Raw genomic sequence first — 22,713 nt, 5'->3', positions numbered from 1 at the left:
CCCATATGTGTAACCAGTGCCTGTGGGGCCCAGTGACTATTCCGGTCCGTGGTCCGCCGTCTGTGCGGGACAGTAGAGATGGCCTTGGCCGCCAGGGGGCGAAAGGAGCCGGTCCTGTAATGTGGCCAATGTCGCCACCTGGTGGTGGATTGGGGGCGGGGAACAGGACCGGCTGGACTGGGAGCGCTGGGAGGAGACCTCGTTCAGGCGGGACCAAGGTGGCCATCCAAGGCAGGATGGTCCCCTGGAGAGCTACTGCCAGGAGCTGGGCAAAGCCAGGGAGCACCCAGCTGGCACCTCTTAAGGGAGCCATCATCTCAAATCCGGCTCCTGTAGGATAATCCTTTGCCAGCCACGTGGTTCCTGCTCAGTCCCCAAACATACCCCGAACTATGTGTTCACACAACGGGGACACAGGGTGAGGTACCCAAGGCCCCTGCCCCCCACGAACACGCAGCCCTCAGCAGGACAAAGCCCCAGTTCATCACCATGGTGCCCAGCATCCCACTTCATCTGGCCTCTGCACCCTGCTCCGGCCCTAACCCCCAGGACTAGCTCCCCACCCAGAGCTGCAAACACGCATCAGGCTTCCCTGGTGATTCAGACCTCTGACCCTGCGCATATGCTGTGCCTGAGACGCCCTTTCCCCCATTCATCCATTACCGTGTAGTTTGCTTATCACCTCTTCTGGGAAGCACCCCCGAGGTCCAGGCAGAACTATTTACCCTGCCCTCCTTACATCCCAGATCCCCCATGCACAGCCTTCTGTTGCAGCCTGTCAGCCTGTTCATGGACATCAGGGGCTATGGTGTCTACTTCTGCTTTATTGACTACGCCAAAGTTTTTGACTGCGTGGATCACAATAAACTGTGGAAAATTCTTCAAAAGATGGGAATACCAGACCTGCCTCCTGAGAAATCTGTATGCAGGTCAAGAAGCAACAGTTAGAACGGGATATGGAACAACAGACTGGTTCCAAATCAGGAAAGGAGAACGTCAAGGCTGTATATTGTCATCCTGCTTATTTAACTTATATGCAGAGTACATCATGGAAAATGCTGGGCTGGATGAAGCACAAGCTGGAATCAAGACTGCTGGGAGGAATATCAATAACCTCATATATGCAGATGACACCATCCTTATGGCAGAAAGCAAAGAATTAAAAAGCCTCTTGATGAAAGCAAAAGGAGAGAGTGAAAAAGTTGGCTTAAAAGTCAACATTCCGAAAACTAAGATCATGGCATCCGGTCCCATCACTTCATGGCAAATAGATGGGGAAACAATGGAAACAGTGACAGACTTTATTTTTTGGGGCTCCAAAACCACGGCAGGTAGTGACTGCAGCCATGAAATTAAAAGATGCTTGTTCCTTGGAAGAAAAGCTATGACCAACCTAGACAGCACATTAAAAAGCAGAAACATTACTTTGTCAACAAAGGTCCATCTAGTTAAAGCTATGGTTTTTCCAGTAGTCATGTATGGATGTGAGGGTTGGACTATAAAGAAATGTGAGTGCCGAAGAATTCATGCTTTTGAACTGTGGTGTTGGAGAAGACTCTTGAGAATCCCCTGGACTGCAAGGCGATCAAACCAACCATCCTAAAGGAAATCAGTCCTGAATATTCATTGGAAGGACAGATGCTGAAGCTGAAACTCCAATACTTCAGCCACCTGATGTGAAGACCTGACTCATTGGAAAAGACCCTGATGCTGGGAAAGATTGAAGGCAGGAGGAGAAGGGGATGACAGAGGATGAGATGGTTGAATGGCATCACCGACTCAATGGACATGAGTTTGAGTAAGCTCTGGGAGTTGGTGATGGACAGGCAGGCCTGGCGTCATGCAGTCCATGGGGTCACAAAGAGTCAAACAAGACTGAGCAAGTGAACTGAACTGAATGGATCCTCCGCCCACTTCTACCTTCCCAGTCTCAAGCAAGAACATCTGATAGTCCTGAGCATGTTTAGAAATTTATCCCTATTTTCTTTAGAGTTTTTCTGGGAAGGGTTACTAAGTTTTATCAAGTATTTTCTCTAGCATCTTTTTATATGAGCATATGGCTCTCTCCCTTGGTTTACTAATTTTAATGAATGGAGAGTGTAAGGGGGTATCTCCTGGGGGTGGGGGAAGGGAAGGCTTCTCTCTCAAGTGATGTTTGTGATGAGACCAGAGATCCTTGGTCACAAATATCAGGTTAGAATCTCTGCTTTGAGAGCAGAGAAAAGCCAGCAGCAAAAGCAAGTTTCAGTTAATGGAACCGTGCAAACGTAACTTACCATTGTAGGATCCTGCCTGGGGTGACTTCACTGCTGGGAGGAAACGTGCAATGGGAAAGACCAGATTTTTAAAAACCCGCATGTCCCCTTTTATCTCAGGACTTAAAAGGCACTGGGGAGAGTTTTCCATGTCAGCAGCCATTGAAACCTCACAGCCGCGGTAATGAACCTGTATCATCACCCATCCCATTTTACAGATGAGGACACTGAGGCTCAGAGAGCCAAGGTTCCCCTGGCAGAGCCAGCCAGGGCAAGACAGCCGGGGGGCTGAGTCCCCAGCCGGGCACTCCCGGGCGCGTCCACCAGGTGGGGGTGAGCGCCCAGAGACGGAGCGGTCGGGAGGTGGGGGTGCTGCCCGCCCCGTCCCTCCCTCCCGCCGTGGGGCCCGCCCACCGGAGGAGCCGGAGACTAGGCGGGCGCGCAGAGCCGGGCGCGCACGGCGGAGCGCAGGGTCGTCGGGGGTGCTCCCGGACCATGGGCACGGCGGCGGCGCTCCTGCTGAGCCTGGCGCTCCTGGCGCCGCGCGCGGCCGGCGCGGGCATGGGCGCCTGTTACGACGGCGCGGGGCGCCCGCAGCGCTGCCTGCCGGTGTTCGAGAACGCGGCGTTCGGCCGGCTAGCCGAGGCCTCGCACACGTGCGGCCGCCCGCCCGAGGACTTCTGCCCGCACGTGGGCGCCCAGGGCGCGGGGGCGCCGTGCCAGCGCTGCGACGCCGCCGACCCCGCACGCCACCACAACGCCTCCTACCTCACCGACTTCCACAGCCAGGACGACAGCACCTGGTGGCAGAGCCCGTCCATGGCCTTCGGCGTGCAGTACCCCGCCTCGGTCACCATCACCCTCAACCTGGGTGAGCGCGCTCCGGGCCCCTCTCCCGCCGTCGCGGCTTACAAGCCCCTGGGTTAGCTACAGGGCCCAGATTCGGGGGGCGGGCGGCCTTGCTCAGGAATGGGACAGCGAGTCCTGGCCTGCTGCGGTCCATGGGGTCTGGAAGAGTCCCACGCCTCTAGGCGCCTGAACAACAACCACAGCAGGAGTGGGACCTGTGTCCGCTCTATCTGGAAGGCTACGCTGACGGGTGTCCCTTGGGCCCGGAGGGGTGGGAAGCCTCCTGGGAGCCCTTTACAGAGCAGCGGATTCGGGTGCCAGAGCCGTGCCAAGGTTGTCCGTCCTAGACCCAGAGCTGTTCTGGGCGAGGAGGAGGGTGACCCCCCCACACACACCCCGGGTGAGCTGGTTGGCTATCTGGGGCCTGGGCTCCTCATCCTGGCTTATCTGGGTGACTTCCGGGGTTCAGTGAACCCCTGAGGTTGTGTGCCATCCCTGGGGGTGTCCTCGGGGATGGAGCCAGCCTGTTCATCACAGGGAACGTTATCCTCGAGGCAGGAGCCAAGTTTCACCAGGCTGCCGAGTAACTGGACGGGGTGGCCCGGCCTCTCTGCTGTGTCCAAGCCTCCCTCCACCCAACCCCAGGCCAGGGGGCAGGAGCCCTTGTGTATGTTCAGTAGTGGCCAACTCTGCGACCCCAGGGACTGCAGCCTGCCTGGCTCCTCTGTCCATGGGGTTTTCCAGGCAAGAATACTGGAGTGGGGTTGCCATTTCCTACTCCAGGGCACCTTCCCGACCCAGGGGTCGAACCCATGTCTCTTGGGTCTCTTGCTTAGCAGGCGGAGTCTTTACCACTACAGTGTCTGGGAAGCCCCTTAGCTCCCTGGCAATCGGAATCCGGAGTCTGGACCCAGTCCTTCACTCCTGGCACTGCCCCCATTGCAGGGAATGGAAATTAAACCTGCCCTCCTGGCCCCCCACCCCCTCCATAGCCCTTTCAGGAAGGGAGTGTTTCAAACCGTCCTACTCCCTTATCTGTGAGTTCAAAATCTCCCAAAGCTTTGAGAACTCAGAGTATTTTTATACACTCATTTTGGCTGCTAAACCTGCCCTAAGGCTATTTATAGACCTTGTTGATCCTAGAGTGAATAGTCATACAAGTAGTCATACATTTGGTTACTGAGATGTTATTTGAATATGGCTATTGGCCCCAGACCCAGCTGGGGGTGTTAACACAGTCCATGGTGAAAGGACTGCATCATCTCTCCAAACTCTGGAAAGTTCTGAATTCTACACTACATTCAGAGCCTGGATAAAGAATTACGGGAATGTATCCCTATTTTTCAGATGAGAAAATTGAGGTTCAGAGAGGTTAAGTCTCTGGCCCAAAGACACACAGCTGCGCAATGTTACTGGCATCTGTGTTCATCCAAGAGAAGAGCATGAACTCCTTGACATGAGTCCCACCCACCCGTGGAGTCTGTCCTTCCCAGCTCCGGGTGACAGTGCCTTGGGAAGGGCTGGGAGACGGGACTGAAGCGGCGGGTGGGGGAACCCTGAGCCTTCTCAGAAGAGCAGGCTGGTGCTGACTGCCACCCCAGGAAGCTCAGTTGCTCTGGGGTCTTGAGGGGCCTTGACACCTCCCATTGACCTGCCAGGCCTGCCGGGTGGGCTTGTCGATGGAATGGGACGGCCGGGATGGGGCAGGGTCTCTATCCAGGAGGGCGACAGGAAGCCAGTGCGGGGAGAGGCGCTGCGGGAACTGGCTGGACTGGCCTGGCAGGCCCCCAAGGCCACAGGAGAAGGAATCTGGGACTGGGTGGAGGCTGTGGCAGACACTCTGTTCCGTGACAGAGGGTGTGGGATTGGCTGATGTGTGGCTTGTGTGGGTGGAGCCCCCGGCAAGCAAGGGGCTGTGGCCAGGCACAGATGAGGCGGGAGGGGGCGGGGAGCATGGGTGAGTTTCATCTGGGGCACTTCCGGTTTATTCTCGCTGTGTGCCGGGCCCTGTGCGGGTACACACACACACACACACACACACACACACACACAGACACGCCATACACACGTGCGCACACGGTCACACACTGCACACACATGCACATAGACACACCGTACACGTGTGCACACGCGGTCATACACATGCGCACACGCACACACATAGACATGCCATACACATGTGCACACACAGTCACACACACTGCGCGCACATGCACATAGACATGCCATACACACGTGCACACAAGGTCACACACTGCACACACGTGCACATAGACACGCCATGCACACGTGCACACACGGTCACACACACTGCACACACATAGACACACCGTACACACGTGCACACACGGTCACACACACTGCACACGCGCACATAGACACCATACACATGTGCACACAGTCACACAGTGCACACACTGCGCACCCACATGCACATAGACACGCCATACCTGTGTGCACACACAGTCGCACACACTGCACACACGCACACACACATGCACACACACTGCACGCATACATACAACACACATGCGCGTGCACATGCGCACACACATGCACACACATGCACACATATACGCACTTAGCACACACACACGTGCACACACATATGCCACACACCACACATACCACATACCACACATACACACACGCGCTCATGTACACACACACAGACACACACACCATTGTTCTTCCCATTGGTTGTGTTCTGCAGCACCAGGCATGCAGGAGGGTTTGCACAGTGAATGAATGAGTTCGTGTCAGCGTCACCTCCTCCGTCCTGTGCTCTGGGCCCAGCTCAGGGCTCTTTTGCTGCCTCGAGGACTCAGAGCGGGCTTTGCCCTCGGGCCCAGCACAGCCACTCGCTGGGCGAACGCCACCCGCTCCCCGTGCCCTGTCAAATGGGGTGAGAGCCGCACCTCCTGGGGTGGTTGTCCCGGCCCCCTGGCTCGGGTCGACCCAGTGCTTACAGGAGCTGGGGCCGTCCTTGTGTGTGACTGGGGGCCTCTGCTCAGAGCAGCTCAGGCTGCGGCTCCCCTTGAGGGCGGCCTCCTCCGAAGGGCTTGAGAAACATTCGCCCAGCTGGCTCCCAAAACCTGTCCCGACCCTGGGTTCCATCTACGCGGGAGGGGTGCTGGGGACCCACAGCAGCCCCGGATGTGGCCCGTCCTTGGTTGCGTTCCACTTTGGTCCCCTCCACCCTGAGGCACGGGTGGCAGAGTCATGGGGAGAAAAGGTCTGGGGTCTTCAGGAGCTCCCGGGGGGCCGATCTCAGAGGAGGTGGGTGGGGGAGCCTCTCCCAGCCCTCGGGCCGCCTCAGCCGACCTCACCCCCCCTCTCCTTGACCTCGGGGGTGGCAGCTCAGGGGTGGGGGCCGGGTCTTCTGGAGTGAGGGGAGTGAGGGGCAGGGGAGGAGCAGGCGGCCGTCAGCACTGGAAGGAGGTCGCCGCTTTCCCAGCCCCCTGCGAGCTCGCAGACATCTGCTCCGAATCCCCAAGTCCAGTCGCCCAGCTGAGCCTTCCTGTCTGGGATGAAAGGCAGCGGCGGGGGCTGGCGGCTCCTCAGCCTCCGCAGAGGCCCTGGGCAGTGGACAGGCTGGAGCCGGGGGTGGGGAGAGGTGCGAGGCGGGAGGTGGACGTTCATCGGGGGGCCCTTCCCATGTGCTGGGAACCCCACCAAGCCAGCACCCCCATCCCAGCACCATCCGATCCTGTATAGACAGGGAAGCTGAGGCTCTGAGCGTGAAATCAGTGCCCAGGGTCCCACCAGAGACCTTGGGACCCTCCCCACCATGCTCTTGCCCTTGCAGATGATAAGCATCCAAGGCCTGGCGGAGCCTCAGCTTTTGGCTAGGCTCGGGTCAGTGGGGTCTTCCTTCTGCTTGTCCACTTTCTTGAATTCCTGAGAACCTCCTGGAAGGACCCTTAAGTTCCTGAGCAGGTGAGCTCTGAGCCCCCGAGCGCAGGGAAGGCTACAGGGCTGTGGGGGATGGGCTCCCGGCTAGGAGCTGCCGCGTGTGGATCAGTTCTCTGGCATCCAGCATCCGGTCAGCATCTGCCCTGGCGTCACGGAGCTAGAAGACAAGTTAGGCCGGGGGAACGTTGTGGATGATTTACGCTCTGGGGACAGCCCCCCCCCCCCCCGCAGGGGTCAGCAGACCTCGTGGAGATCTGAAGGGTGGCGGGAGCTGACCCGAGAGTGAAGGACCTTCCAGGTCAAGGGGACCCCACAGTGGGGCTAGGAGGCCGCTCTGTGCATTCTTGGACCCGGTGGTCTGGCCGGCCAGAGCGGAGGGAACGAGAGGACAGCGGGGCCTGGCCCAGTGGGAGCTGACGTCGGAAGGACCTGCCGGCCCCTGCGGAGCCCAATGCCGGCTGCGTCTCCCGAGCCCTGGCTCCACTGTGTCTTCCTGTCGAGTGGGCGGCCGTGTTTGCATTGGCCGAGGCCAGTGCCGGGGGGGTGGGGGGGGGACCAAGTCCCCCTTTCTTCTCCCTGGGGGCTCTGGCTGGAATGCTGGGGCCCCAGGCAGGTCAGGGGGTCAAGGCAGTGGCCCTGACTAGCTTCCACCACAGAAGCAGCCCCCCACGGCCCTGGGCCCAGCTGGCCCTGGCCACCTTGCCCAGCTCTGGGCTCAGGATGGACCCAGACATTACAGGAGCGGGAAGTCCCCAAACCCAGGAGGATGCAGGCAGCCTCCAGATCGCCCCTCTCTCCCCCACTCTGGCTGCGTCACCTTCCTGTCAGCAGGGCTGATGATGGCCAGAGACTGCCTTTCTCCTCTCAGTCTTTGCCTTTGCTGCTTCATCAGCCAGGGATAACTTCCTGTTCCCGCCTCCTCTCGGATCACCCGTATCTCATTCATAAAACAACCGAGTGCCTACCGCGCGCCGGTCCGTGTTCCAAGCCCTGGGGATGCAGCAGTGGACAAGCTGCTCTCTCCCCTGCTAGGCTTTGAGGTCACCTCCTCCATGAAGCCTCCAGCTTCCGCGATTGGGCAGAGGGCCTGCCTCCGTGTTCTTGCAGCCCTGACCTTCCCCTGTCACAGTCTACATGGTGAGGGTGAGCTTTTGGTTTATTCATGTCCATCACTGGCTCCAGGCTGCAGGGACAATGCCTGTTTTCACAGCTGTCCCCCAGCACCCAGGGCAGGGTGCTGTTGGTTGGCTGGGTGAATGGAATAGCAGCGAGCATTTAGTCAAGCATGTGCCACGGACTATTCTAAGTGCTTTGTGGTCATTTATTCATCAGTCCATCTTATTGTGAGGCCCATTTTGCAAATGGGAAAACTGAGTCACTCTGTTCCAAACACATACCCAGTTCAGACAAGGGAGGTTAGGTATTTTGCCCAAGGCCACAGAGCTGGTAAGCAAGCAGCAGAGCTGGAATGTGAACCCCAGCTCATGACAGCCACACCGTGTTTCTTCCCTGGGAACAGGAACGAGTGGATGAACGTGTGAATGAATGACCCCCCTCCCCAGTCTTCCAGATAAATCCTGACTCCTAAGCTGTGGCCCTGCCCGTCCTCCTGGCCCTGTGCCTCTCCTGCCCACCCCGGGGCTCCGGCCCCTTCACCCGCCTCCTTTCCCCTGCTCTCTCTCGTCTCCCCACCAGCCCTGCCACCAGCTGTGCCCTCTCCCCGTCTCATGCCCCCTGGCTTTGCCTATTGAGGTCATGGTCGACATATGGGGGTCCACCTGGTGCCTACCGCCCAGGCTCCCACCTGAGCCCTTGACCAGGTCATTCAAGCATTTGCCCAAAAGTCAGCCCTTGAATGTCACAGAGGTGTCCAAAGTTAAAGGCACTGTGTAAATCATGCCCGTGGCAGCATTATCCAGAATAACTGAAGTGTGGAAGTAACTCACATGTCCACTGATGAATGAACAAGCGAAATGTGGCAATAGTCACACAAGGGGATTGTTTTCAGCCTTAAAAAGGAAGGAGATTCTGACACCTGCTGCTACATGGATGAACCTCGAAGACATTATGCGCAGTGAAATAAGCCCGACAAGAAGGACACTCCATGATTCCACTCACACGGGTCCCTAAAGGAGTCACGTTCACAGAGATAGGAAGTAAAGTGGTGGCTGCCAGGGGCTGGGGGAGGAAAGAAGGAGGAGTTAGTGTTTAATGGGTATGAAGTTTCGGAAGATGGAAAAGTTCAGAAGATGAAAAAGTTCTGAAGATGGAGGGTGGAAATGGTTGCACAACAGTGAAAATGTACTTAATACCAGTCATCCATGTGCTTAAAAATGATTAAGATGATAAATTTTATGTGTATTTAAAATTCAAAAGTAAAAGCATCCTTCTTTCCCCTGGTCTTTCACCTACCAAAGCAAGGAACTCAGGAATCAACTGCAGTTCTTCCCTCCTCATCCTCTGACTTCAGCATTCACCAGATCACTAGACCACTCTCTGGAAGCTTCCTTGCCTTTGCCTTCCTCCCCAGCATGCCCACTCAACCCCTCATGTGTTTCCTGATTTATTGCAATGGCCTTCAATATCCTGCCATGTCTCTTTGCAGACATGTATTGGAAGAACAACTATGACAAACCTAGACAGCATATTAAAAAGCAGAGACACCACTTTGCCAGCACAGGTCCATATAGTCAAAGCTATGGTTTTCCCAGTTGTCATGTACGGATATGAGAGTAGGACCATAAAGAAGACCGAGTGCTGAAGAACTGATGCTTTCGAACTGTGGTGCTGGAGAAGACTCTTGTGTGTCCCTTGGACCACAAGGAGATCAAACCATCAATCCTAAAGGAAATCAACCCTGAATATTCATTGGAAGGACTGATGCTGAAGCTCCAATACTTTGGCCACCTGATGCAAAGAGCCGACTCATTGGAAAAGACCCTGATGCTGGGAAAGATTGAAGGTGAAAGGAGAAGGGGGTGACAGAGGATGAGATGATTAAATAGCGTCACTAACTCAGTGGACATGAGTTTGAGCAAACTGGAGGACAGAGGAGCCTGGCATATTGCAGTCTATACGGTCGCAAAGTGTTGGACATGAATTAGCGACTGAACAACAATAATAACAACATTTCAGTCACATCTCTGTTCAGACCAGACCTCAGAATCTTCTTAACACAAAGCCATAGGCAATAATCAGACAAAACCTGTTCACTCTCTCCCCAGGTTAGACAATAAGCTTGACAATATTGATCCATATTTGGGGTTTAGACTCTTGGCCCAAAGATGAGGGAACTGTCATGGGCCCAGCCCTGATCCAGCCAGGCTCTCATGGTGTCTGTCACTGTGACAGACACCCAGCTCTTCATGGGGATTCATTGAGCCCCAAATTGCCAAGAGCTAGCCTGACTCATTAGAAAAGCCCCTGATGCTGGGAAAGTCGAAGGCAGGAGGAGAAGGGGACAACAGAGGACGAGATGGTTGGACAGCATCACTAACTCAATGGACGTGAGTTAGAGCAAGCTCCGGGAGATGATGGACGGGCAGGCCTGGCGTGCTGCAGTCCACGGGGTCCCAAAGAGTCGGACATAACTGAGCACCTGAACAGCAAAGCCTGGTGGCTCAGATGGTAAAGAATCGCCTGCAGTGCAGGAGGCCTGGGTTCGATCCCTGGGTCGGGAAGATCCCCTGGTGAAGGAAATGCAACCCACTCCAGAATCCTTGCCTGGAGAAGTCCATGGACAGACGAGCCTGGCGGGCTACAGCCGATGGGGTCACACAGAGCGGGGCTAACACGGGGTGGGAGAGGAAGAGAACGGGGGATGGCTGGGCCCGAGGAGCCCTCTTTGTGCCCCTGCAGGCTGGGAGCGGCTCTCCCCACCTGGTTCTCATGCCCTTGGTGGGCAGGGCAGCCTCACCCCCGCGTTTCCAGCTCAGCTCCCCACCCCGCCCCCCTCCAGCCCCGTCCCCAGGCCACCGCTCCCCAGATGGCTCCAATTAAAGGCTTTGTTTTGATTCCATTTTCCCAAAATAAGCCTCCCCGTCGGAGCGCCCTGCGCTCGGTCAGTGCCGGATGTGGGCCGGCCTGCCTCTCCGACCGCCCTGCTGTCAGTCCTGTCGGGCTTTATGTCCCAGCTGGCTGGAGAGGACAGCGCCGAGTGCCTCTGGTGCTGGCTTGGGTGACTTCAGCGGTTCTCAGGGGGCACCGGCACCCCCTTCCTGGGGAACCCCTTCTCTCTGGGCCCTGAATGGAGGGGTGTCTGGTTTGGCGACTTTGGGGCTGACAAGCTTGCAGTTGAGTAGAGATTCAGCTGTTTTCCACGTGACCTTGGGCGAGTCCCTGTCTTCTGCCTGAGCCTCGGGTTCCTCGTTAGCGAGATGCACACAGCGACGGAAGTGTTCGGGGGTCTCTGAGATACAGTGTACGTAGTGCACTTAACAAGGTGCCCGGCGGGACTTCCCTGCTGGTCCAGTGGTTAAGACTCCGACCTTCTGATGCAAGGGGCATGTGTTCAATCCCCGGTTGGGGAACTAAGAGCCCACATGCCTTATGGCCAAAAATACATAAATACAAATTAAAGTCTTAAAAAATAATACAAGGTGCCTGGCACATAGTAGGTGCTCAGTAAATGCGGGCTGTTTTTAAACAGACTTATTCAGAGGTCATGAAGAGCAGAAACTCTGTGACAGCCTCAACCATGTTGTCAGGCTTGCCTGTCTCCACTTGCTCGCTGGATTATACCCTCCTAGAAGGTGTTAATAAAAATCATGTTTCATCTGGCAAGCATTTATGGAGCACCTACTGTGTGCTGGGCTTCCTAGGTGGCGCTAGTGGTGAAGAATCCTCCTGCCAGTGCGGAGGACGTAAGAGACACAGGTTTGATCCCTGGAACGGGAAGATCCCTTGGAGGAGGAAATGCCTACTCACTCCAGTATTCTTGCCAGGAGAACCCCATAGACAGAGGAGCCTGGCACGGGCTATAGACCACGGGGTCACAAAGAGTCAGACATGACTGAGCATCTGAGCACATACTGTGTGCCAGGAAAATCCCCTGGAGGAGGAAATGGCAACCCAACTCCAATATTCTTGCCTGGAAAATTACATGGACAGAGGAGCCTGGCAGACTGCAATCCACGGGGTCACAAAGAGTAGGATACAGCTGAGTGACTGAGCACACACACACATGCTGTGTGCCAGGCACCACGCTCAGCTCTGAGGACTCACTCACTGCCCCTGTCCCCAGGAGGTCACGGTCTAGTGGGATGGACATGCAGGTCTTTACAGAACAGGGTGAAGAGACTCGGGGACGCTGGGGAGCACTAGTGAGACACCCAAACCTACAGCCCCATGGATGAATAGTCATCAGGAAAGTTGGGAGAAGGCGGTTCCACGCAGGACTGAGGCTGGGGCATGTGATCAGTCTGCTAAGCCAGTGGGATGAGCAGGGATGCATGGTAGCCAGCCAGGTGAGGAGCAGAGGGAACAGCATTCTAGGCAGAGGGAACAGCATGTTGGGTGGCTGGGAGGTGGGAGCCATGTGGTCCTGAGCGGTGTCACTCCCCAGCTAATGGTTGGGGATGACACCACTGTGCTCCCAGCTTTCTTGATGGGAGCACACCTGTCTCAATCACCCTGAAGCCCTGTCGGCCCCACAGCTTGCAAAGGTCTGGGTCAGAGCGGCAGTTTTCATTCTTGTCGCTGCTTAGAAGGCCTCAGTTCCTTTCCCAGCCTTTGGGCTGCCTTTGGCAGAAACCTTTTCATCACAAAGCAGGGATTACGCTGCTTTCTTCGCCCTTCTAATTAATTCTTGTAACAGAAAGTCCCTGCCGTGCCTCTGTGATGTTCCTGCATCTTCTCTCACCTCCTGGCTTGGCAAGGAAAGGGAAAAGCCGCGATGTTTCCTCGCGTGTGAAGTTCCTCGTTTGCATGAAATCTCGGTGGCTGCCTCTTTCCAATCACGCTTCTAGCTGCCAGCTACCTTTTAAGTGGCTCCAAGCTCCCCTCCTGCGAGGTGTCTGGCTGGATGTTTACAGAGGAGTCTGGGTCGGTGGACCCAGGGCAACCTCCACGAACATCCTTTCGTGAACGCACGTCTGGGTCAGGTCCCCACCTGGTTCCAAGGCCTGACGCCTGCTCAGAACAGGAGCCGCCGCCCCAGACACTGGCTCTGTGTGGGACACATGCTTTCTTTTAAGGGACTCGGAGTGACAGTGCCAAGCTGTGCTGTAACTTTGAAAAACATCTTAAAACAGAACATGGCAAGGCGGTTGCTTTTTAAAATTTTTTTTTAAAAATTTGTGTTTTCTCCAGTTTTTAAATTAGAACAAGCTTCATGAGAAAAAAAAAAAAAAACTGGGAAAATGCAGAACAATTGAAGAGGGAAGAAGAGTCCTCGAGCCCTCTGCCCTGAGGACAGTCATGCTTACGCGTTTGATGTCTTTCTTTTCTGCCTCTTCTTTGGGGATTTTTAAATATCATCTGATGATTCTGAATGTAGGATCGTTTGTCTCCTTTTTTCATTCAGCATTTTGACTTTCCCACGTAATATAAACTCATTGTCAACTATTCCGGTGGTTTCAACCAGCCTGTGAGTTTATGCCCTACAATTTATTGAACCCTGATGGTTCCAGTTTTTTCCCTGTTATAAAAGCAGATCCTTGATTAACTAACTCCTCAATTTAGGTTCAGTGCCTTGTTTGACTTCCCAGAAGTGGGATTTTCTTTTTCTTTTTTTTAACCATAGGCCGAGAACATTTTTATGGCTCTTCATCTGTGTCACCACGCTGCATTCCCGAGGGACCAATATATATACTTTGGCCCCAATTTTTCTTTGATTGTGGTAAAGTGCACATAACATAAAATTTATTATCGTAACCTTTTTAAGTGCAGAGCTCACTGGTATTAAGTACTTTCACATCATTGTATAACCATGACCACCCTCCGCCCACCGAATATTTTCATCTTCCTAAACTGAAACTTTGGGGTTGGAATGAAAACTGACCTTTTCCAGTCCTGAGGCCACTGTTGAGTTTTCCAAATTTGCTGACATATTGAGTGCAGGACTTTCACAGCATCATCTTTTAGGATTTGAAATAGCTCAACTGGAATTCCATCACTTCCACTAGCTTTGTTCGTAGTGATGCTTCCTAAGGCCTGCTTGACTTCACATTCCAGGATGTCTGGCTCTAGGTGAGCAATCACACCATCGTGATTATCTGAGTCTTGAAGATCTTTTTTGTACAGTTCTTCTGTGTATTCTTGCCATCTCTTCTTAATATCTTCTGCTTCTGTTAGGTCCATACCATTTCTGTCCTTTATTGTGCCCATCTTTGCATGAAATGTTCTCTTGGTATCTCTAATTTTCTTGAAGTGATCTCTAGTCTTCCCCATTCTATTGTTTTCCTCTATTTTTTTGCATTGATGGCTGAGGAAGGCTTTCTTATATCTCCTTGCTATTCTTTGGAACTCTGCATTCAAGTGGGTATATCTTTCCTTTCTTCCTTTGCTTTTCACTTCTCTTCTTTTCACAGCTATTTGTAAGGCCATCTCAGACAACCATTTTGCTTTTTTGCATTTCTTTTTCTTGGGGATGGTCTTGATTCCTGTCTCCTGTACAATGTCACGAACCTCCATGCATAGTTCATCAGGCACTCTATCAGATCTAGTCCCTTAAATCTATTTCTCACTTACACTGTATAATCATAATGGATTTGATTTAGGTCATACCTGAATGATCTAGTGGTTTTCCCCACTTTCTTCAATTTAAGTCTCAATTTGGCAATAAGGAGTTCATGATCTGAGCCACAGTCAGCTCCCAGTCTTGTTTTTGCTGACTGTATAGAGCTCCTCCATCTTTGGCCGCAAAGAATATAATCAATCTGATTTCGGTGTTGACCATCTGGTGATGTCCACGTGTCAAAATTCTCCAAACTAAGCTTCAGCAATATGTGAACTGTGAACTTGCAGATGTTCAAGCTGGTTTTAGAAAAGGCAGAGGAACCAGAGATCAAATTGCCAACATCTGCTGGATCATCAAAAAAGCAAGAGAGTTCCAGAAAAACATCTATTTCTGTTTTACTGACTATGCCAAAGCCTTTGACTGTGTGGATCACAATAAACTGTGGAAAATTCTGAAAGAAATGGGAATACCAGACCACCTGACCTGCCTCTTGAGAAACCTGTTTGCAGGTCAGGAAGCAATAGTTAGAACTAGACATGGAGCAACAGACTGGTTCCAAGTAGGAAAAGGAGTACTTCAAGGCTGTATATTGTCACTCTGCTTATTTAACTTATATGCAGAGTACATCATGAGAAATGCTGAGCTGGAGGAAGCAGCTAGAATCAAGATTGCTGGGAGAAGTATCAATAATCTCAGATATGCAGATGACACCACCCTTATGACAGAAAGTGAAGAAGAACTAAAGAGTCTCTTGATGAAAGTGAAAGAGGAGAGTGAAAAAGTTGGCTTAAAGCTCAACATGCAGAAAACTAAGATCATGGCATCCAGTCCCATCACTTCATGGCAAATAGATATGGAAACAGTGGCTGACTTTATTTTGGGGGGCTCCAAAATCACTGCAGATGGTGACTGCAGCCATGAAATTAAAAGACGCTTATTCCTTGGAAGGAAAGTTATGACCAACCTAGACAGCATATTAAAAAGCAGAGACATTATTTTGTCAACAAAGATCCGTCTAGTCAAGGCTATGGTTTTTCCAGTAGTCATGTATGGATGTGAGAGTTGGACTATAAAGGAAGCTGAGCACCGAAGAATTGATGCTTTTGAACTGTGGTGTTGAAGAAGACTCTTGAGAGTCCCTTGGAATGCAAGGAGATCAGTCCTTGGTGTTCATTGGAAGGACTGATGTTGAAACTGAAACTCCAATACTTTGGCCACCTGATGGGAAGAGCTGGCTCATTTGAAAAGACCCTGATGCTGGGAAAGATTGAGGGCAGGAGGAGAAGGGGGACGACAGGATGAGATGGTTGGATGGCATCACCGACTCAATGGACATGGGTTTGGGTAGACTCTGGGAGTTGGTGATGGACAGGGAGGCCTGGCGTGCTGCGGTTCATGGGGTCTCAAAGAGTCAGACACCACTGAGCAACTGAACTGAACTGAACTGAACTGAAACTGTCCCCATTAAACACTCTTGTCCCTTCTCTCACCGTTCTACTTTCTGTCTCTATAAATTCAACTATTCTAGTGCTCCCTTCAGCAGCATATATACTGAATTCAACTACTCTAGGGCCCTCTTATAAGTGGAATCACCTAGTATTTGTCCTTTGATGACTGGCTTAATTTGCTGCACATAATGTTCTTGGTGCTCATCCAGGTTGTAGCATGTGTTAGAATTTGCCCGCTTTTTAAGTCTGAATAATATTTCATTGTGGGATGAACCACGTTTTGTTTCTTCATCATCCATCCATGCACACCTGTGTTGCTTCTACCTCTTGGCTGTTGTGAATAATGCTACTATGAAGATGTGTGTTCAAATATTTCCTCAAGACCCTACATAATTCTCTGGGGTATATACTCAGTCGTGGAATTGCTGGATCATATGGTAATTTTATTTTTAATTTCTTGAGGAACCGCCAAGCTGTTTTTCATAGCAAGTGCATCATTTTACACTCCTACTAACAGTGCACAAGGCTTCCAACTTTTCCACTTCCTCGCCAACGCTTGGTATTGTTATCTGTTTAAAAAAAAAAGAGAGAATAGCCATCCTAGGCCCTTCTCTGGTGGTCCACTGATTGGGACTCCATGCTCCCAATACAAGGGGCCAGGGTTCAATCCGTGGTCAGGGAACTATATCCTGCGTGCTGCAACTAAAGATCTCAGGTACTGCAACTAAGAGCTGGGGCAACCAAATAAAATTTTAAAATAGAGTAAAATAACAGCCATCCTAACAGATGTGAGGACCAATTTTTTAAAATATGTAAGACAAATTTATGGAGACATAATTTACCATACAATGCACCCAATTCAAGCATACGATTCAGTGCTTTTTAGTATTATTCATAGAGTTGTATACTCATCACCACAATCCATTTTTGAACATTGTCATCCCCTCCAAAGAAACCCTGTACCCACTAGCAATCATCTCCCCCCAAGTATTCTCCCCACCCTCTAAACCCTGAAAACGACTAAGCTACTTTCTGTTTTTCTGACCATGCCTATTTGGGACATTTAATATAGGTGAAATCATACTTTATGTAGTCTGTGGAATTAACTTCTTTTCATTTTTTGCCTACGCTGGGTCTCTTTTGCTGCTTGGGCTTTTTCTCTCGGTGCAGAGAGGGGGCTGCTCTCTAGTTGCGGCGTTCGGGCTTCTCACTGCCGTGGCTTCTGTTCTTACAGAGCGCAGGCTGCAGTGGGCTTCCAGTTGTGTACACGGGCTTCGTGGCATGTGGCATCTTCCTGGACCAGGGATCGAACCCGTGTCTTCTTTACCACTGAGCCACCAGGGAAGCCCAACTTCTGTTATTTATCATATTGTTTTCAAGGTTCATCTCCAATATAGCCTGTGTTAGTTCTTTACTCCTTTCTCTTGCCAAATGACATTCCTTTGTGTGATATACCACATTTTGTTTATTCGGTTATCTGTCGATGAACATCTGAGTTGTTGCCAGTCTTTGGATTTTATGAGTAATCCTGCTGTGGACATCCGTGTGCGGGTTTGTGTGAGGACGTATGTTTTCATTTTGCTTGGGCACACGCCTGGGAGTGAGATTGCTGGGCCATGTGGTAACTTTATTTTAACCTTTTAAGAAACCCCCCAGACTCTTTTCCAAAGCAGCTGCACCGTTGTACACTTTTACCAGCTGTGTACGAGGCTTCCAGTTTCTCCACATCCTTGCTAACGCTCCTTTTTGTCTTTTTATTATATCCATCTTAGGGGAGTGAAGTGGTATCTTGTTGTAGTTTTGGTCTGGGTAGTCAGGTTGAACATCTTCTCCTGTGCACATCGGCCATTTATATGTCTTCTTTGGAGAAATGTCTGCGTAAGTGTATTTCCATTTTTCAGTTGTATCTGTCTTTTTTTTAATTTGATGGAGCCGCATGGCTTGCAGGATCTTGGTTCCCTGACCAGGGATAGAACCTGTGCCCCCTGCAGTGAAGCACCAAGTCCTAATCACTGGACCTCCAGGGAAGTCCCCGGTTATCTTTTTATTTTTGAGCTGTAAGAATTCTTTATACATTCTAGATAAGTCCCTTAACAGATACATGCTTTGCACATATTTTCTCCTATTCTGTGGGTTGGCTTTCATTTTTTCCAGTGATATCTAGAAGCACAGGAGTTTTGTTTTGTTTTGTTTCGTTTTTTTTTAGCACAGGAGTTTTTGATGAAGTTCAGTTCTTCTGTTTTTCCTTTTGTTGCTATGCCTTTGGTGTCCCATCTAGGAAGGCTTTACCTAACCCAGGTCATGAAGATTTACTCTTTTATTTTCTTCTAAGAGTTTTATAGGTTTAGCTCTCACATTGGGCCAAGATGTTTTAAACAGAAGACTGAAGTGACTTGTCCTCGGTGGGTAAGGAAGACTGTGGACAGTGATGGAGGCAGCAGCAGCAGGGCGGGCCTCCTGGGGTATCCAGGGCAGAAAGGCCAGCGGGAAGAAGGTGGGTGCAGGAAGGGGGCCTTGACAACTGCTATGCTGCTCAGTCGTGTCTGGCTCTGTGCGACCCTACGGACTGCAGCCCACCAGGCTCCTCTGTCCATGGGGATTCTCCAGGCAAGAATCCTGGAGTGGGTTGCCATGCCCTCCTTCAGGAGATCTTCCCAACCCAGGGATTGAATCCACGTCTCTTAAGTCTCCCACATTGGCAGGTGGGTTCTTTACCACTAGCGCCACCTGGGATGCAGGTTCAATCCCTGGGTCGGGAAGATCCCCTGGAGAAGGGAATGACTACCCACTCCAGTATTCTTGCCTGGAGAATCCCACGGACAGAGGAGCCTGGCGGGCTACAGTCCAGAGCATCACAAAGAGTCAGGCACGACTGAAGCGACTTAGCTCACACACACGACTGTTAAATTGGGAGATAAGGCCGTGGGTCCAAGAGATGGAGACTTCTCTTGAGAAATTTGGATTGAAGAGAGGTTAGATGGAAGCAGGGGGAAGAGTGGGGTCCAGGAGGAATTGAATTAGGATTGGGGGGCTTGAAACAGGCATGTCTCTAGACTCCAGGGGTCTGAAATCACTGGGAGGGAAAGAGGTAAAAAGGCACAGGTGGGAGGTCTGGCTTTGTTGGGGTGTAGTAAAAGAAATAACTTTCTAATGGCAGAGCAGACTTCAGGATGTGGCAATATCCCATTGTTGGAGCTATTTGAAGCAGAAAGACATGGCTGAGTCAGGGGTGTTACACTGCCGATTTCTGTGCAGGGGTGCAAATTGGCCTAATTAAGGGATGGCAAATGCCTGGGAATCATGCCAGCATTGTCCCCTCCGGTGTCCCTGACAGGCATCACTAATTGATCATGGCATGCCCCGCACAGTGCCCCAGACAGCCTCTAACAATCCATCCAAGATGGTTTATGCAGCCCAGCCGTACTGTTCTCCCTGGACCAGGATTCTGACTCTCCCTTCCCTTCTGTAAAATGGGTCCACGTCTCCCCGCCACAGGGAAAGCTTACGAGATCACCTACGTGCGGCTGAAGTTCCACACGAGTCGACCCGAGAGCTTTGCCATCTACAAGCGCAGCCGGGCGGGGGGCCCCTGGGAGCCCTACCAATACTACAGCGCCTCGTGCCAGAAGACCTATGGCAGGCCCGAGGGCCTGTACCTGCGGCCGGGCGAGGACGAGCGTGTGGCCTTCTGCACCTCCGAGTTCAGCGACATCTCCCCGCTGAGCGGGGGCAACGTGGCCTTCTCCACCCTGGAGGGCCGGCCCAGTGCCTACAACTTTGAAGAGAGCCCTGTGCTGCAGGTTAGAGAGGGGTGGGGTGGGGGGTTGGGGGGAGGGGCTGGCCCGGACACTCAGGTCCAGGGGACCAGGGGGAAGTCTGAAAGGGCAGGAGGACACAGGGGGGGCCCTTCGAGATCCCCTGGTTTTCAGATTCTAAACAATAGAAGCTTTTGTTGTGCCTGCATCTTTTGTGAATGGCTGATAATGAAAGAGATGGAAGGGGGTGCCCTGTGACAGACACCAACTCAGCTCACCCCTTTCCCCTGGGGAAATGGAGGCTCGGAGCTGGGGAAGGGACTTCGCAGGGGCACACGCATTGGGGTAGAAGGGCCCTGGGGTCCTGACTCCTAGCTGGAGCCCCTGCCAGAGCTCTCCGCTCTGGGATGGATGGCCTTGCCTGCTCCGTGTGTCTCCAAGGGCTGTGACCTGGGGTCCTGACTCCTAGCTGGAGCCCCTGCCAGAGCTCCCCGCTCTGGGATGGATGGCCTTGTCTGCTCCGTGTGTCTCCAAGGGCTGTGACGAGAACGAAAGGAAAACGTGAAACGCACCTGAGTTTGGATTCGTGGAGTCATGGTTTCTGTGCTGTCAGACGGAGCTATCCAACAGGACTTCCTGCAGTGACAGAAGAAAAGGATCCCAAGCGGCACGGTGCGGTGGGGGTTGCCACGAACCACGTGTGTCCATAAGAACACGTGAAACGAGACTAGCACGGCTGAGAGACTGGATTTTCGACTTTATTTTGTTTTAATGAATTTTAATTACTAGCCCCATGGGGCTGGCTGCTGCCACCTTGAACAGTCAACAAGAAGGTTGCCAGCAGAGTGAGTGGCCATTAAGAGATACTCATTCACCCTTTAAAGATGAGATCGTAGAAGCTCATTGATCTCACCTCCATGGCAGAGCGCTGTGGCTGTGGGCGTGCACCAGGTCCCCCTATCTCGCCCGTCTGAGGCCATTCAGGTTTCTGACCCCACCGGCATTGGCACCGCTGTCGGACAATCAGTCCACCTGCATCTGTGCCATCTTGGCAGTGGGGTCCCCTGTCTTGTTGCCCCATATGTCCTGGATGTTATCCCTGACGGAGAAACAGCCTTTGCAAAAATGAGCCCCTTGCAGCCCCCAAGGCAGAAACCAAGGTCAGAGAAGGACAAAGAAAGACAAGGCCACCCTCCCCTTCTCTCCCCTTGGGGCTCCCCCAGGGTGGCGCTTCCCCTAAGAACAGGGAGCATTTGGGGTGGGGGTACCCAAGGATGTAATCAACTGTGGTTGGTGTTGGAGAAGATTCTTGAAAGTCCCTTGGACTGCAAGGAGATCAAACCAGTCAATCCTAAAGGTGTCAGTCCTGAATATTCGTTGGAAGGACTGATGCTGAAGCTGAAGCTCCAATACTTTGGCCACCTGATGCAAAGAGCCAACTCATTGGGGAAGACCCTGATGCTGGGAAAGATTGAAGGCAAGAGAAGAAGCGGGTGATAGAGGAGGAGATGGTTGGATGGCATCACCGACTCAATGGACATGAGTTAGGGCAAACTCCTGGAGATAGTGAAGGACAGGAAACCCTGGTGTGCTGCAGTCCAGGGGTCGCAAAGAGTCAGACACAACTGAGCGACCGAACAACAACAACGAAGGATGTGTTCGTGTGACTGCTGCGTCTCGGATCCCTCTGTCGCCCATGGAGGGGGGGGGCACAGGCCTGGGATAGAAGGCCAACTCTCTGCAGGGTGCTGCCTGGGGCAGAACCACTGCTGCCTGGAGCTGAAGCTCCCACCTCCCCCTACATACCGTTGCATTCTGGCCCCTGGGTCTGTCCAAAGTCAATGCGAGAGCCCACTTGCAGTTTTAACTGGGCCACTGCAGAAGGTGCAGAAGCCCATTGCGTGTGTACACTGGGTCACCAGTTTGCCCAGAAGTGACCTTCAGGGAGTGACCTGTACAGTTTGGGCTAAGGCAATAAATTCCTCTCCCTCTGCCAGCTCCCTTCCTGTGTCTCGGGGAGAGTCTGGTGCTGTTCCTGTGGCCATTGTCTTCACACACTCATGAGCAGGTCACAGGCTGCAGAGCAGATGCAGGAACCCAGAGGAGGGTCATTGCGGGCCGAGACCTTGGGCGGGTCATTGCCCTCGGGGGTCCCCGGTATGATGAGGGCGTTGCGGTTAGATGCAGGAAGGCAGGCTACCTCGTGGCTATAGCTGGGACCCTGGGGTCAGACACGAATCCCAGCTCCTCGTGCACCAGCCCTGCAACTTGGAAGCACAGTACTTACCTTCTCTGAGCCTCAGTCTTTTGGGTCACGTTGTTCAGTCACTAAGTCGCTAAGACTCTTTGCAACCCCATGGACTGCAGCAAGCCAGGCTTCCCTGTCCTTCACTATCTCACTCTCTCTCAGAGTTTGCTCAAACCCATGTCCATTGAGTCGGTGATGCCGTCCAACCATCTCATCCTCTGCCGCCCCCTTCTCCTCCTGCCTCAGTCTTTCCCAGCATCAGGGTCTTTTCCCATGAGTCCACTCTTTGCATCAGGTGCTTCAGCCTACTCATCTGTAAAACATGGCTGAGAATAAACCCTCCCCTGGGGTTATTGTGAGGCCCTAAGTCATAACCACACAATAAGTGTCAGTTGTTGCACCTTCCAGCTCAGACAGCAGTGGTTTGGGTTCTCTACCGGCACTGTTTCCAAACAAAGAAGACTCTTAGCACATCAGCTGTGTTCTGCTGGGTCCCCACCGGGGCCCTTGTCCCTTGCTTCTCAGCTGCTTCAGGGACCGGCGAGCAGCATCAGCAACACCTGGG

The 22,713-nt window shown here is 52.6% G+C and overlaps 1 protein-coding gene across 1 annotated transcript in view; it reads left to right on the top strand.

The window, feature by feature from the left end:
• The first annotated feature begins 392 nt into the window (after positions 1-392).
• The window catches only part of LAMC3 (laminin subunit gamma 3), a 69,090-nt gene continuing 46,769 nt past the window's right edge, over positions 393-22,713 (top strand). The window contains exons 1-3 of the mRNA XM_061156071.1: positions 393-418; positions 2,516-3,126; positions 19,641-19,945. Coding sequence (XP_061012054.1) covers positions 393-418; positions 2,516-3,126; positions 19,641-19,945 — 942 coding nt within the window. The remainder of the gene's footprint in view (positions 419-2,515; positions 3,127-19,640; positions 19,946-22,713) is intronic.

Source organism: Dama dama, chromosome 11 (assembly GCF_033118175.1).
Source record: "Dama dama isolate Ldn47 chromosome 11, ASM3311817v1, whole genome shotgun sequence".
Taxonomy (NCBI): domain Eukaryota; kingdom Metazoa; phylum Chordata; class Mammalia; order Artiodactyla; family Cervidae; genus Dama; species Dama dama.
Note: the sequence above shows the minus strand (reverse complement) of the source record. Positions and strands in the feature narration are given on the sequence as shown.